At 41.1% G+C, this 16,427-nt stretch overlaps 1 protein-coding gene across 9 annotated transcripts in view; it reads right to left on the minus strand.

Annotated features, from left to right (window-relative positions):
- Positions 1-16,427, minus strand: part of GXYLT1 (glucoside xylosyltransferase 1) — a 104,695-nt gene that overhangs the window by 70,008 nt on the left and 18,260 nt on the right. For 8 of the 9 annotated variants that reach the window (XR_009156016.1, XR_009156018.1, XR_009156017.1 and 5 more), the window contains exons 2-3: positions 10,159-10,333; positions 8,275-8,400 (exon numbers count right to left, since the gene is read on the minus strand). Coding sequence is in view for 6 of the 9 variants with exons in the window: in XM_058190129.1 (XP_058046112.1) it covers positions 8,275-8,400; positions 10,159-10,333 (301 nt within the window). In the remaining 3 variants the exon portion in view is untranslated. The remainder of the gene's footprint in view (positions 1-8,274; positions 8,401-10,158; positions 10,334-16,427) is intronic. The other variant, XM_058190131.1, reaches the window with a different exon arrangement.

Genomic DNA, 16,427 nt, shown 5'->3' on the forward strand with positions numbered 1-16,427 from the left:
AGAAGGAGTGACTCCAGGCATGGGACTTACCCAAGCTGTCAGTCCTCATGGGTGGGAAGCCGTCTGGTCATCTCCTTCAGGCGTCTCTACCACACGTTGTAGTACTCTCCGGCCAAAGACCGGCTTGGCCGCTGCATATGCGTCAATCCGATAATGACGATAAAGGTGACGGAGTCGACCAGGTCGCTGCCCTGCAAATCTCCTCCACTGACGCCAGTGGCCCATGCAGCCGATGTGGCCGCACTCGCTGAATGTGCTGTAATAGCCTTAGGCCTTAGTAAAGCCTGAGCCTCGTAAGCTTTGACTATGGTGGCTCTGAGTAACCTGCCCACCGCCGAAGCGGAAAGCTTCTGTCCCATGGGGGATGGTTGGAATGACACAAAAAGTGCCTCTGTCCGTCGGAAAACCCTAGTCCTTTTGATGTAAACCCTCAGAGCCCATCTGACGTCCAGAGTGTGCCACACACGTTCCTTCGTGTGTGATGGATTAGGACAAAAATCCGGAAGAACCAACTCCTGGGCCCGGTGGAACCAGTGAGTTGACCTTCGGCACAAAGGTTGGGTCCAAATGCAAAACCGGAGTGGAATACACACAAGTCTTCTCGCACCGAGAGTGCAGGCAGTTCCGAAATCCTGCGGGCCAATTTGATGGCTACCAAAACCAGCGTCTTGTAAGTCAAAAAACTGATGTGAACTGTCCTAATCAGTTCAAAGGGAGCCTTGCAAAGTGCCTGCAAAACCTTCTGAAGGTCCCAGGTGGGATAACGGTGAACCACTGCTGGTCTCAGGTTGGTCGCCCCCCTCAAAAACCTCTTTACCTCTGGGTCCTTTGTCACCGACCGCCTACCCGCAGAACCTAACACTGACGCTATCGCTGCCACCTGCCTACGTAACGTCCCTGGTGCCAGCCCTTTCTTCAACCCAGCCTGTAAAAACTGCAACAACTGTGGAACCTCTACTTTGGTTGGCTGAATGCTCCTACCAGTGCACCAAATCACAAAGGTTCTCCAAGTGGAGTCATAAATTCGTGTAGTAGACGGTCGTCTAGCCGCCTGCATTGTCGTTATCACATCTGAGGGAAATTTCCGTCTTTCTAGCAGTCTCCGCTCAACAGCCACGCTGTCAAGTGCAACCACTGGGGACCCGGGTGATGAACTGGTCCCTGACTGAGAGACACCCTGTCAGGTGGAATCCTCCATGGTGCGGCGACTGACAGACGTACCAGATCCGCAAACCAAGGCCTTCTGGGCCAGTATGGTGCCACCAGAATGACCTGTGCCCTGGTCTGCAGAATCCGATCAATTACCCGAGGAAGGATAGCCATCAGAGGGAAGGCATATAATAGACCCCTGTGCCAAGGAAGACGGAGGGCATTTACCCCTCCCGCCCCTGGCGCTGGGGACCTGGAGAAATACCAAGGAAGTTGATGGTTCGCTGGAGATGCGAAGAGATCGATGACCGGCTGTCCGAATCGCCTCACGATCTCTTTGAATAACTCCGGATCCAGTCTCCATTCTGCAGGATCCAGAGGTGCCCTGCTCAACCAATCTCCTCTGACATTGTCTATCCCGGCAATGTGTTCCGCCCTGATGGAAATCACATTGCGCTCGGCCCAGCGACAAAGGCGATCCACCTCCGCCATAAGCCCCCTAGATCAAGTGCCTCCCTGCCTGTTGATGTGGGCCTTCACCATGATGTTGTCTGTCAGGAGAAGCACATGTCGATCCCTCAAACACTACCTGAAATGTCTGAGCGCTAACCTGGCTGCTCTCAGCTCCAGCCAATTTATGCTCCTCTTTGTCTCCCCCCTTGACCAAGAGCCCTGGATCACCTGGTCCTGACAATGAGCCCCCCAGCCTATCAGACTGGCGTCTGTTGTCACCGTGATGCGGTCCTGTTCCAAAAAATGGCAGCCCTTTTCCATGTTCCTGGACTTCCACCAGCGTAGAGACATTAGAACATCTCCCGGGACCCTGACCTTGAACTGCAACGTGTCCCTGCCTGACCTCTGAAACGGTAACATGAACGATTGTAGAGGCCTTGCATGAAACCTTGTCCACGGGACCACCTTTATGCAGGAAATCATCTTGCCCAGCAGAGGTGAGAGTAACGCAAGCGGAACTGTCCTCTGTGAGCGAATCTGAACTACCAGGTCCTTGATGCTCTGAAGTCCGTCTGGGGACAAGAAAACTTGACCCTTCAGCGTATCTATTACTGCCCCTAAATGCAACAGCTAGTTCGTGGGAATGACGTGACTCTTTCCCATGTTTATGGAGAAACCATGAGTCTGCAGCCAAAGTATTGTCTCCCTCAAATCTTCTATTGCTTGTCTGTGAGAGACTGACTGCACCAAAATATCGTCAAGGTAGGCCTGAATCCGTATTGGACGAGCCCTGAGAAGCGCTCCTAACGCCACCAGGATCTTCGTAAAAACCCTGGGGGCCGAGGCAAGGCCAAATGGAAGCGCTCGGTACTGCAAATGCTTACCGTCGTAAAAGAACCTCAGGAACCTCCTGTGCTTCCGATTTATCGGAACATGAAGGTATGCCTCCGTAAGGTCTATGGAGGTCAAGAAGTCCCCCTTCCGGACATTCGTAAGGATTGACTGCAGGGAATGCATCTTGAACCTCCGATACTTCACATACCTGTTAATCCTTTCAGGTTGAGAATTGGTCGCAGCCCCCCTGAGGCCTTCTGGATGACGAACAACATTGAGTAATAACTGCCCCATTGTTTGTGAACTGGAACGGGCTCCACCGCTCCGATATTCAGCAAGTGCTGAACTGCACTGTCCATGATCTCTCTTTTTGCCGCATCTCGAGACCTGGGACATCGAAATAAGACCGTCGGAGGGGGTGCAAGAAATTCTAGTGAGAGACCTGATGAAATGGTCTCCCTTATCCATAGATCGGAGGTGGCTTTCTCCCACTGGTCGGCGAACAGCCCTAGACGGCCACCAATGGGAGCCTGAAGCCTGCCGTCAGCAGTGTCTACGGAAGGAGTGGTTGCCCCTCCCCCGAAAAGGACGCCGTGACTGACCGCGGGACCTGCCTTTGTCAGAGGACCCCTCCTCTGAGTGATGATAGTGGCCCCACTGACCTCCCTGTGTTTGAAAACCTTTGATATCTGCCAAAGGCCGACCCCCAATAGGGACGAAAATAAGACTTCCGAAAGGAGGGGGGAAACCTGGTATCCCCTCTCCTTGACAAGGCTGTCAACACCTTCTTCTTCCCCTTAGTTTCTGTCAACACGGGCTCCAAAGCCTCACCAAACAACTTTGCACCTTTAAATGGCACAGAGGCCAATTGCCATCTGCGCTTTGTGTCTGCCTGCCAATTTTTTTAACCAAAGAAACCTCTGTGCTATGACCGAGGACGCAATCGACTTTGCCATATATTTTGCGGAGGACCTAGTGGCATCCGCTGTGTATTCCACAGCTGCCACTATCTTGTTGAAATCCTGATGAGTCCTCAGATCGGTCACCGGCACTTTCTCCTGCATTTGTTTAAGCCACAGGAGGACGGCCCTGCTGAAGAAGGATGCAGCTGTGGCCGCCCTTATACCCCAGGCCGCCGCCTGATGCGTCTTCGTGAGGGCCTGCTCCAACTTCCGATCCTCTGGCTTCAAAACTTCCTCAGGTTCAACCAAAGTGGCCGAAGAGGAAGCCAGGGCCAAAACCGGGTCATCCACCTCAGGCACTCTCAGGAGTTCCATCAGGTCAGAAGCCGTGTTAAAAAACCGTCTCTCAAGGGAGGACATGTTCGGTAATGCGGCCGGGGCTTCCCACTGCTTCTTAATCATATCTAGAAATAATTGAGGGGCAGGAACTGTCTCCGTCTCCACCGTTGGTTCAGAAAAAAGCATGTCTGCAGGGTCCTGCTCTGGACAGGCGCCTTGTTCCCCTAGGAGTCCCTGTTTAGTAACCGCCTTAGCTATACTCAACAAGGCCTTAAAAAGATGAGGCCTGAATAGCCCTTTAAACATGGGCTGCTCCGGTAAAAAACCTTCCTCCTCAGACAATTCCTGGTCCCATTGTTCATCCTCCATGGATGGGGAACTCTCCGCCTCTGATGGCGAATCAGAGCTGTCAGAACGCGACCCCATGTGTTCGTTCACTGTTTCTGTTTCTACCTGATCCCTATCCTGTGACTGGGCTTCCGCCCCAAGAACAGATTGTGCAGCTGCTTCTGAACTGCCACTCCTTGTCTTATGACAACGGCTCTTCGAGCCTTCAGTGGCAGCTCTCTGAGGTTGAGAAGCATCAGTGACCTCCATCTGGTCACTAAGTGAGGCATCCGACACCATATTTCTAAAACACATATAGAAATAAAATTACATATAAGTAAGCACCTTTTATAATTCCATGAATTTAATTTTTATTGTTTTTATTATTATTATTATTATTATTATTATTATTATTATTATTATTATTATTATTATCATTATTATCATCATTATCAGCTAAATCAGGCCTCTTCACTTCTTTACTCCAAAGGCCTATGCTGTACTGGAGGGCCGATCACCGAAACCCCATGACAGCCTCTTTTCTCTTTCTTCAGTTCAATTTTTTTTTTGTATTATTATTATTATTATTTTATTATTGTTATCATAACAAATTCTATGTAATACATATAAATGTCAATGTACAAGCCTCAATAACCAGTTACCATCTTTAGAACTCAGCAGCATTACAAGGGTTAATTCCCTAAACTGTTGGTCCTTTCCCTCTGCAGGTCAGAACGCCTGCTCAAAACTCCCAGCCATGCAGCCTGGAAACGGCTGCCTCAGGCTAAATCAGGCCTCTTCACTTCTTTACTCCAAAGGCCTATGCTGTACTGGAGGGCCGATCACCGAAACCCCATGACAGCCTCTTTTCTCTTTCTTCAGTTCAATTTTTATTTTTTAATTTATTTTATTTTTATTTTTTGGTATTATTATTATTTAATCTTTATTTGTTTATTTATTCTTTATTATTATTCTTATTATCATATTATTCCTGTTTATTTTCCATATATATAGATAGATAGATAGATAGAGATATAGATAGAGATATAGATATCTCATTCATGTATTTATTTTCATCATCTTCTCTATACATATAAGGCCAGCCAGCTCCCAAAATGGCCACCGCCCTGGCTAGCCCCATGTGGCTTCCAACATGGTGCTCAAGAGCTTGTTCCTTCCTGTGCCTTCCCCACATATGGTGGGTATTCCAGCAAAGGCACCTGAAATCCGGAGCTTAAAATAGCAGCACAAACAAAAAATAAATAAATTGGAGGCAATGTGTTCTCAAACTTCCCCCGCTGCTCTGATTCTCCCCCAAAGGAGTAACCATGTGGAATCAGCAGCTTGATTTAAATCTCCCGGTACTCACACCATGTGCTCCCGGTACAAACAAGTTAAAATGGAGACAAACAAAATAAACTTTCCCTGCAGCTCCAAATAATAGTTTCCCCCGCTGCTCTCCACACACACACACACACACTTTAATGATCCTCAGCCTTGTAATTAAACTCATCAAACACCTAAATAAGGTTCGCTCATTCTACTCAGCTTCTACATTTTCATAGAGGCTCCAAGAAAACTCATATTAATAAAAAACCTCAAACGCCTAAACAAAGATAGCTCATTTACTTACTCAGTTGATGCCATTTCAAAGAGAAAAGCACACATTTTCAAACCAACTCCTGCTAAATCCAAACACACAGGAGTAAACCCACAAAATGTCCTCATGAGCTCAGGACAGAGTTGAAAGTGGGAGGTCTACAAAGGGGGCGTCTCTTAAGTTTGAACCCTGTCCATAGAGCCAGAAGACAGAGTGGTACCCATGCCTGGAGTCACTCCTTCTCATACAGAAAAATCCCCATGAGGACTTTTCACTCAAGAAAAGGTAATTGCTGTATCAGATGAAACTATTAAAAGTCCTTCTGACCACAACTGTCACCTGCTCTCTTCAGAAGGAGCTATGAATTTAGGAAAACCTTATTATGAATCTGTCCAGTACAGGGATCAGAACTCCATCCAGAACCAGAGATGAAATATCCCCGTAACCAGATAATTTAATCCCTGTAACCAAACATCCAGTCACTCTGTATTTATTCTTCTCCATTCTGGTCCTTACAGCCTCTAAGCAGTGCAACTGCACAACTGTATCACCTGTACCTCCCAAGGATACAGCACCCCCCAGATATTATCCAAGTAAAAAGGCTGATCAGTAAGCACCTTGGAAACAATGCAGTAATTACTAGAAGTCAACATAGATGTATCAAGAAGTCACATTGGACTCTACCCCACCCCACCTTTTTAAACTTGTACTGGTAGTCTTCAACTTAGTCATTCTTTTAGTGATTGTTTGACGTTATAATGGCACTAAAACAAGTAAGTTATCACCAGTTTTCACACTTACGACCATTATGGTATCTCCATGGTCACATGAGCAAAATTCTGACGCTTGGCAATTGGTTCATATTTATGGTAGTTGCTGTGTCTTGGGGTCATGTGGTCACCTTTTGTTACCCTCTGACAAACAAAGTCAATGGGAAAGCCAGATTCACTTAACAACTGTGTTAATAAGTTAATAACTGCAGTGATTCACTTAACAACTGTGGCAAGAAAGGTCATAAAATGGGGCAAAATTCACCTAACAATTGTCTTGCTTAGCAACAGAAATTTTGGGTTCAACTGTGGTCACAAGTTAAGGGCTGCTTATAACCTCCTTAGATTGCTGCAATGCTGTTGTTATTAGTAAAATATCTGATACAGATCCCATATTATTCCGGATAGCAATTAGAAAGTCAGTCTAAAATTAAAGAAACTCACAATATTTAGCATCAAACAGAGAAAATATGGGGAAGTTATGGTAGCATTCTCTGAACATTTGGAAGGACACAGACAAAAATGAGCAAGATTGTTTGACCGAGTTTGAATATTATACAGAAAAAAATAAATAAATTGTGAGAAGGCATATGGCAAGTGTATGTTAGAAAAACCTTCCTAACATTCAGAGCAGTCTGATAATGAAGCTAATTACCAAGAGAAATGGTGAGTTCCTTTTCATTAGATATGCTTAGTGTCAGACTCAGGGCGGCTTACAGTGTGTAAGGCAATAGTCTCATTCTATTTGTATATTTACAAAGTCAACTTATTGCCCCCCCAACAATCTGGGTCCTCATTTTACCTACCTTATAAAGGATGGAAGGCTGAGTCAACCTTGGGCCTGGTGGGATTCGAGCCTGCAGTAATTGCAGGCTGCTGTGTTTTAATAACAGGCTATCTTACAGCCAGAGCCACCACGGCCCTATATAGTCCTAATAACATTCCTTTCTCAGAAAGTCAAGGCCGTCTTGCCCTCCACCTAGGCGGCTGGATTTGGGAGGCATTTCCAGTTGGGATGGTGCTTTGATTGGATCATGTAATAGACGTGTGGGTGCTGGGCAGGGACTTGAACCTTTCTTTGGGTGGGGAAAACCTGGAAACTTTCAAATTCGTGTTTTCCCTGATGTGCCAATATGACATCTCTAATAAAATGTAACTTTGAGGAAACTCAACCTCAGAATTTTCTTTTGTTGGGGGTATTACTTGGAACCCTGACACTTAGATACAGAATGCAAAGTACAGTATCAACTCAGAATATTTTAATATAGATTTCTATATTGGGCAAAGTTTCGGATGTTATTTCATTCAATATAAGCTGTATACCGATGATTCTGTAATTGGAAAACGTACTGAATACATAGATATGCCTTCAAATTTCTGTTGATTGGTGAGTAAAGTTGTTTTTTCTTGGCTTATTAGAATTTTTTCATCAATTTATTAATAAGAGAGGAAACTGTAAGGAGGTACAACCCTACTAATCAGAATTCCAGTAATATTTCCAAGACAAAGCATAATCATCTTTAGTGTGAAGTAACTGGAATACTGAAACAGGAATCTCAGCCGACAAGTAATGACCTACCTCTTCATATTCAACCTGATTATGCTTCAACTTGATACTACTACTTACTTTTGAAAGGGCAGAGCTAGTCTGCCACATTATTACATTGTTATAATAGGCCAAACAAATAACTGAAGAGGTTACATTTTATGTTCATTCAAACAGCAATAGCTTACCAAATAACTCACTTTTCTCTGGAAGCATATTTATTTATTATATTTATATGCTGCCATCTCATTCTGAAAAATGACTCAAGGCAGTTATTTAAATATAAAATAACACTTATTTTTCACTTATGAATAGAATTATTAATTTTGTTTAACAACTACCACTGCTACTTACTGGTAGGAAAAGTCTTTGAGAAGCACAGGGCTTGAACAATTTCTTCCATTCTGCTGCATTCTCAGTTGGAAATGAGATAGGGTATAGAGTATAATTAAATTTTTCATTATGTGTCAAATTATCAAGCTGAAAAAAACAACATGTTTTAGTATTTTTGTATCAAAAGTATATAAGTACGATTAACCAATTTCTAACTACTCTGTTTCTCATTTTGATTATTAAACAGTATGTTTTCAAGCCTATAAAATTAAGATTTGTGAAAGGAATATATAATACTGACAATTTGTTCTCTAATTTTTTGGATTTATATGCTACCTTTCTAAAACAGATGGTACTCATTATATTTTACTAAGAGGGTGAGAATATATTCAGTCACTACTTGCAATTGATGTAAAACACAGAGAAAAACCAATCAACATAAAATGTATCTTAAATGCAAATAACATGTTTTAGAAAATGGTGTTAAGTTTTAAAAAAACCTATGCAAATAATTGGGAATACCAAATAACCAAACTCACAACTTATCACAAATGCATTTTCTATGAAAAACACCTGTCTTCATAAAAGACAGCTATAGCATGTGTATATTTAAAGTAAAAAAATGTATGGTTCAGCAGGATACTAATGTTGTCAAACTCAGACTGTATCAGAGGCTAATTGAGACAAATGTAATTTATAGGATAAAATATAGAATAGAATAGAATTTTATTGGCCAAGTGTGATTGGACACACAAGGAATTTGTCTTGGTGCATATGTTCTCAGTGTACATAAAAGAAAAGATACGTTCATCAAGGTACAACATTTACAACACAATTGATGGTCAATATATCAATATAAATCATAAGGATTGCCAGCAACAAGTTACAGTCATACAGTCATAAGTGGAAAGAGATGGGTGATGGGAACTATGAGAAGATTAATAGTAGTGCAGATTCAGTAAATAGTTTGACAGTGTTGATGGAATTATTTGTTTAGCAGAGTGATAAATATCTTCATATTTAAGGCAGGTCAAGAAGTCACAGTCTCCTGGTTTCTAGGCCAGCATCTTAACCACTATACCAAACTGGCTCAAAGTTTAAGAAGTGTGTTTCTTATAATAGTACACTTCTATCATGGTGCAAATATTAAAATATGTTTTGAACATTTTATAGATAAAGGTAGTTCTTGTCTTACGACCACAATTGAGCCCCAAAATTTCTGTTTCTAAGAGAGACAGCTGTTAATGAATTTGCCCCATTTTACAACCTTTGCCACATTTAAGTGAATCACTGCAGTTGTTAAGTTAGTAACACAGTTGTTAAGTGAATCTGGCTTCCCCATTGACTGCTTATACAAAGGTTGCAAAAGGTGATCACCTGATCCCAGGACACTGCAAACGTCATAAATATGAGTCAGTTGCCAAGTATCTGAATTTTGATCACATGACCATGGGGATGTTGTAATAGGTGTAAGTGTAAAAAATGGTCATAAGTCACTTTTTCAGTGCCACTGTAACTTTGAATGGTCACTAAATGAACTGTTGTAAGTCAAGGACCACCTATATTGGATAACAATTTCTAACTACTCAATTTCTTTTCAACTTTAGAGTTCAAAGAACTGGAAACTGCTGTGCAATTGATGAATACTGTAGTGTAGCTCCACTTATGACTGAGAAGACAGCAAAAGTTCAACACATCCATCATGAGGTCACAATATATCCAAATTATATGCATTTTGCTCTTGGAAATATACTGTTTCCAGTTACAAAGTAAAAAAAAATCTTCACAGAATATAGATCACAGAGTGGCAGATTTAGAGACTGAAACCAAGCAGCCTTAAATTTGGTAAAAAAATAAACACAAAGTTACCTTAATCCAGGCATACATTCTTTTCTGAATACTTACTATTTCTCTGAAGTCACTATGTAATGATTCCTCAGCAAAAATATGACACTGAAGATTTTTTATGCTGAAAATAATAGCTGATTTCAACATAGTAACAGTTTCCTCCAATCTTTCACCACAGGCTACTACCGCCAAATGCATCCTTTCAGAAAGCTGAGGCCTTGGAAAATCATATCTGATGCAAAAAATACAAGAAATAATTGTTTCCATGGAAACAATACTAAATGTAAACATTCTATATTACATTTGAAAGAAGATTCTTTGTTCAAGTTTATCATTAATGTTACTTAGCTTTACCACAATTTGAGAAAAAGTAGTTATGACAACCAAGAGAATGACAAGGATATATTTCCTAACTGTTATTAAACCAAGTTTTTAAATCACCTTTTTGTAGTTTTAATTCTAAATGTATTATAAAAATGTATTTTCCTACCTTATCTGCTCATAAACTTTTATCTGAAAAATCATCTCTTTTTTCTCAAAGGTTTTCTTTTAATAAACATTTGGTTGAGAATGTAGCCCACTTAACTTTCCATCTTACAACAAAATTTAATATTTTCTCATATTATTCCTCATAGTAGCTTTCATTACTATTTTCTTTACAGCCTAATCCTAACAATATTTCCTGCTGTTAACGTAAATGCTTTGCTGTAAAGAAAATAAACCAAAAACCAAAAGTAAAATCATATACAATACTAATAGCCAGAAAAAAATGTCAATGTACACACTCTAAAACACATGAACCTTTTGTAATATCAAAATAAATTCCAATAAAAATCAAAATGTTTCAGACCAGGGGTAGTCAACCTTTTTATACCTACCGCCCACTTTTGTATCTCTGTTAGTAAAATTTTCTAACTGCCCACCGGTTCCACAGTAATGGTGATTTATAAAGTATGTTTTGGGGGGTGGGGGGCACTGGCTACCAGCTCTGCTTGTCTGTTACAGCTGGGTAGTGTGGAGGGAGATGCGCAAGCTATTCTGGGACAAGGCTCTTCTATCACTTCTATTTCGACTTTCAAAACTGTAGAAAGAAAATCCTTTGCCTTTAAAACAGTGTCAATTCTATATCTCCTTCCTTGATAGAATACTGTCAGTCCAACTGGCACCTCCCATCTGAATTGAATCTGATGTTTTTTAAGTTCTTGTGTAAAAAAAGCAAATTCCTTCCTGTCTCTTAACATCTTTGAAGGAATCTCTTTCAACACCTTCAACTCCTGTTCTCCAATTTTTAAAGTTGTCTGATATGAAACTTGCAGAATCTGATTTCTCATAGTCCTTTTCACAAAATAAACCACAATGTCCCGAGGAAGCTTTCTCTGTCTTGCAATCCAGGAATTAACTCTATATATTTTATCAATTTGGTAAGCTACCTCTTGGGGGTCCACTTCAATAAATTCAGCCAATGCTTCTGATATAATTTTTCTTAAGTCTTCTCCTCGCTCTTCTTGCATACCACGAATTCTAAGAGCTCCTTCCATAAGTTTATATTGTAATATCACAACCTGATCTTCATTTTGATCCACTTTTTTCTGAACACCTTTCATTTTGTCTTCTAAATGCTTATTTGACTGAGAGATCTGTTGCATTTCCACTTCCAATCCTTCAATTTTTTTACTCAGTCCTTGAACTGCCATAAGAATATCTTCTCTTATTTTTGCATTAAAATTCTCCATCATCTCTTTTTGCCTATCTTCAGAAAGTTTTAATTGTTCTTTCAATATTTCCTCAAGACTTGGTTCAGATCCCCTTCTTCCAGAAGGCTTTAAAGGTTTAGCTGCCATTCTGTCTTCAAAAGAATCAGGAATTCAAACTTAATAACTCTCCTTCCCTCCTTTCAGTATAAAAAAACTCCGTTTGTAACAATCCACAAATAACGCTGCTTCATCCTACTAAAAAAAATTTACTTTCACTTTCACACGCCATCTTAAAAAGTCAATTAATCAAAGACAAAGAAAGGTTTCAAGTTTCAAAAAGGGAGTCGGTACTTGCCGTGCTGATTCTACATCAAAGATCGAACGCTTGTGAAATTCCCGTCTGCTTAGAATATCAATCAATTTAATAAGTCCTTTAGAGCAGAAGCGACATTCCCACTCCTTTTTCATGATAAAAACAGGAGCGTGCTGAAGTTGGAGGGAGTGGAATTCGGTGGGGTCATAAATCCAGGAAAATTCGCTCTTGAGAGCAAACCCCCTGTCAGACCTGCCACTTTCCCACAACTCTGATAACCTCTTTCACCCAGAGGTTATGCTAAGCTCAGTGAACAGTGATTTTTTTTCTGTTTCACTGACTTTTACAATCTTCTAACACGGAGTGCTCTGTTAGAGCACCCAGCAGGAGGGTGACGTCACTGGAGCCTCCAATGAAAATGTTTTTAAATAATGCTATGAAATTTTTTAAAAAAGTCAATTAAATTTAAAAAAAAAGGAAAGTGCTTCAGTATTGGACAAAACCCCTACCGCCCACCATGAAAGCTAGAACGCCCACTAGTGGGCAGTAGGGACCAGTTTGACTACCAATGTTTCAGACAATAAACTGTTAACCTTAAGATGCAAACAATAAATATATAATTAGATGTGTGCCAGAGTTCCCACAGAAAAAAATGACAATAAGGTTATCTTAAGATCTTATTAAATTAAGTAGATGAAAAATATCAATTAAAAAGTAGTCAAATTCCAGTATCAACATTTCACTAATATGTGAATATATAAGAAAGTCCTGGATGCAACCTATCAATTAAATACTAGATACTTCATTCTTTTTAATCTTAGAATTATTCTTCAAACTTTAATAAACACCTCACCATATATTTTATGAATTAGAATGTTTTTATTTTAAATTAATTTCTAACATCTTCTATTTATACGCATAAGAGAGAGATAAAAATAGTTCAAATACTTTTTCTTTTAAAAATCTGAAGTCTTAACTATTGCGCTGAATTGAATTCAGATACAGCACAAATTAAAGCACTCTGTCTTGCAGTAAAATGTTAATTCATTTCTTGGATTATCTAGAAAGCTCCCAAGCTGTTGACATTAAGGAAGCTACTTACGACCTGGCTATCTCTCTGAGACTTTGGATAGGTTGGTGGTACAGATCGTTATATGGGTTCTTTGTTCATATGTCCATCTTCATGGTGTTTATGATTATTTTTGTATTGTTCTCACTTTTTAATTGTAAGCTCTCCAAAGAGTCAGGCAGCCTTCAAACTGCTAAATGACTGCATGAATAGTCACTTTAGGTTGATAATAAATTGTAAAGAGAGTGGAATCATGGCTCCTTACAGGAAAAAGTTGCAAAGAGTGCAGTAAAGAACAGGATCCAAAATAATTTACTCTCATAAGAGGTTTTGTAACTCATGTTGGTTCTGGCTTCTCTGTTAATCTTGGCTTAACTCTGCTGAAATCAGATTTTAAAGCCAAAATAAAACACTGCTCCTTTTTTTACTGCTTTTATTGTTTTATGAGCTGTCCAGAAATGTGATTCTTAACGTGACGGGAGATGTATGTATGTATGCATGCATGTATATAATAAGACAACAGGAAACTCTAGCAGCAAGAACAGATCTTATACATACTGTTTTAAGTAATATTTGAACATTTTTGGTTACTCTTAAATCGGTAAACTTTTGAGATACAGTGAAACCTTTTTTTTTTAAAGGAGCATTTTTGGCTTGCAATATCTCTGTATTCCTGCCAGCATGATGTACGATATCATCAATATGTTGACTATATCCGGCTTTACATCTCCTACCCAAGTTATACCACAGTCTTGGTGTCTGGAGGTTGTGGGGATTGGAATTGGCTTCAAATCAGCCCTAGCAACATTGAGTGGCTTTGCTTATTACAGCCACTTCCTTCCAAGGATTTTCCATCTTTAGTTCTGTTTGGGGGCCACACTATCCCAAGCAGAAACACCGCACAATTTGGGGGTCCACCTGGACGCCAAATTCCTGTTCAATGAAAAGGCAGCAGCTGGGAGGGGGAGGGATTTCCACAATTATGTGTTTCTGCCAACTGGACTTTTTCTTAGACAGCAAGGCCCTTCTCATAGCAATTCATGCCTTTCACATCCCAAATGGAATGTACTTTACATGGAGCTACCCTTGAACACAATCCAAAAGTTATAGTTGATAGTAATATCTTGGCAGTTATGTGCACTCCTTAATCAGTGTACATTATACCTTTGCTTGATGAGCTGCATTGGCTGCCAGTATGTTTCTAGTGCTGGCTGTGTAGAGATATTCTCTACCAGCTACAACCTCTGGATTTGGCCAGGAAAAGAACCCTTTCTGTTGTGGCCACATTTTGGAATATCATTTCCATTGGCCCCAATCCTGTTGTCCTTTTGCAACATTTATAGACCTGGTTCTGTCACTGGACATGGAAATCAGTGGGTGTGGTTGAGTCTGTGCAATGATTGTGCTGTTTTGTTATTGGTGAATTTATTTTTATCCCAACATGTTGCTTCTGGTTTTTATGCTGTTTTAAATATTGTTAGTTGCCCAGATCTATTCCTCTTGACTGTATTAGAGCAAGGAAGAAAATGAAGGATGTATGACACCACTAAACCATGATTCCACTATTAAGCACTCAATGTTATATAATTAACCAGCAGTCATATTGTGTAAATCACAGATTAATATGATGTCCAAACTGATCTATAAATATGAGTGCTGAAACAACCAGATCCCTAAAATAAGAAAACATCAGAACAAGCCAAAGTAATTTTAATGTCACTACAATATTTCTGAAACTTACAAAGCTTTATTTTTCTACTAAACAAAAATAGTGACATTCTGCAGAAAAATAGTTCTGAATTTTGTCTATTAATTTTGCTTCAAGTACATTTATTACATTTACAGCTAAAGACTTTGTATACTTACAAACAGGTACACCTCATTTGCTTTTAAAAAACTTTTGCTCCTACGTAAGCATGTACAGAATTACAGCTTCGAAGTCAAACTAAGCAAGCAGTGGCCGCAAAATCAAGCAACATCTTGCCGCCACAGAGCTTCTTGCGGCCCTTTTTGGTGCTGGGCAAGCCTCGGGTGCTTGGGGAGACACTCCATGTGCTCTCCAGATTGGCAGCTGCTTCTCTCTGCCGCTGCTGTTGCTGGGAGAGTGTCTTGTGCAGCACAGTGAAATTTAGCAGCCGTGAGCCTCCGCTTTCCTCTAAGTCCGTCCGGAAAGTGATGCGGCAGAGAGAAACAGCCAGATGGGCAAGTGGCCCTCGGGGGAGATACTGCATTGGTACCGAGACTGTTGCTCTGCTGCAGTGTGTGTGCGCAGCCTGGGACATCTGCCTGCCATCCCGGAGCACCACTGCTGCCAGAGCGCTGGCCCTGGCCCCTTGGGATCTGAAGGGTAGGGCACTCAGGCCGGCGGAGGCACATGGAAAGTCTGGAGGTCCTTGAGGCCTTCGGGACCGATCAGGTCCTCCAAGGCTTTGCTCCCTGGGAAGGGCTCTATCATGGAGAGCTGTGTGCCCAGACCAGGCAATTTTTCTTGTGCCTCCCACCTCGCATCAGGTGGCAGGAGGTGGCAGTATGTGGCCAGGAAAGCTGCTTGCAGTTTTTGCAGCCTAAGCTGGGATGTCTGCGAACCCGCTTGTATGAGGTGTTCTGTCTTGAGCAGAAGGTTGAACTAGACCTCCAAGGTACCTTCTAGCCTATGATTCTAAAGTGTGTGTGTGTGTGTGTGTGAGACAGAGAGAAAGAGAGATGTGGCTTTTTAGGGGTGCATTTTGGAGAAGTGTCAAGAGAAATGCTAAAAGGGCAATCATTTTGGGGTTAAATTCCAGATGAAATTGGGACTTCAGGGTAAGGAGACATGAAGAACTTTCAACTTCAGGTTTCTAAAAATCTTATTAAAATGTCTAGAGGCAGCTTTTTAACTCATTAGTGCAGAGGGAGCAAAAGAGATAGGATCCCAATGAGGGTTTTAGAATATTTAGCTTAGGAATAACAGAATAACAGAGTTGAAAGGGACTTTGGAGGTCTTCTAGTCCAATCTCCTGCTCAGGCAGGAAAATTGAGGATGCCAAAATCTGAGTGGAGGGCCTGGGAAGGGTGTCAGAATAACAAAATAACACTTAGAAGGTACTTTGGGGGGGAACCCTATACCATTTCAGAGAAATGGCTGTCCAGTTTTTTCTGAAAAACTTCCAAGTGATCGAGGACCCAGAACTTCTTGAGACAAGCAGTTCCAATGGTTAATTGTTCTCACTGTCAGGAAGTTTCTCCTTAGTTTTAGGTTGCTTATCCCTTT

The sequence above is a fragment of the Ahaetulla prasina genome, chromosome 7 (assembly GCF_028640845.1).
Source record: "Ahaetulla prasina isolate Xishuangbanna chromosome 7, ASM2864084v1, whole genome shotgun sequence".
Classification (NCBI taxonomy): Eukaryota; Metazoa; Chordata; class Lepidosauria; order Squamata; family Colubridae; genus Ahaetulla; species Ahaetulla prasina.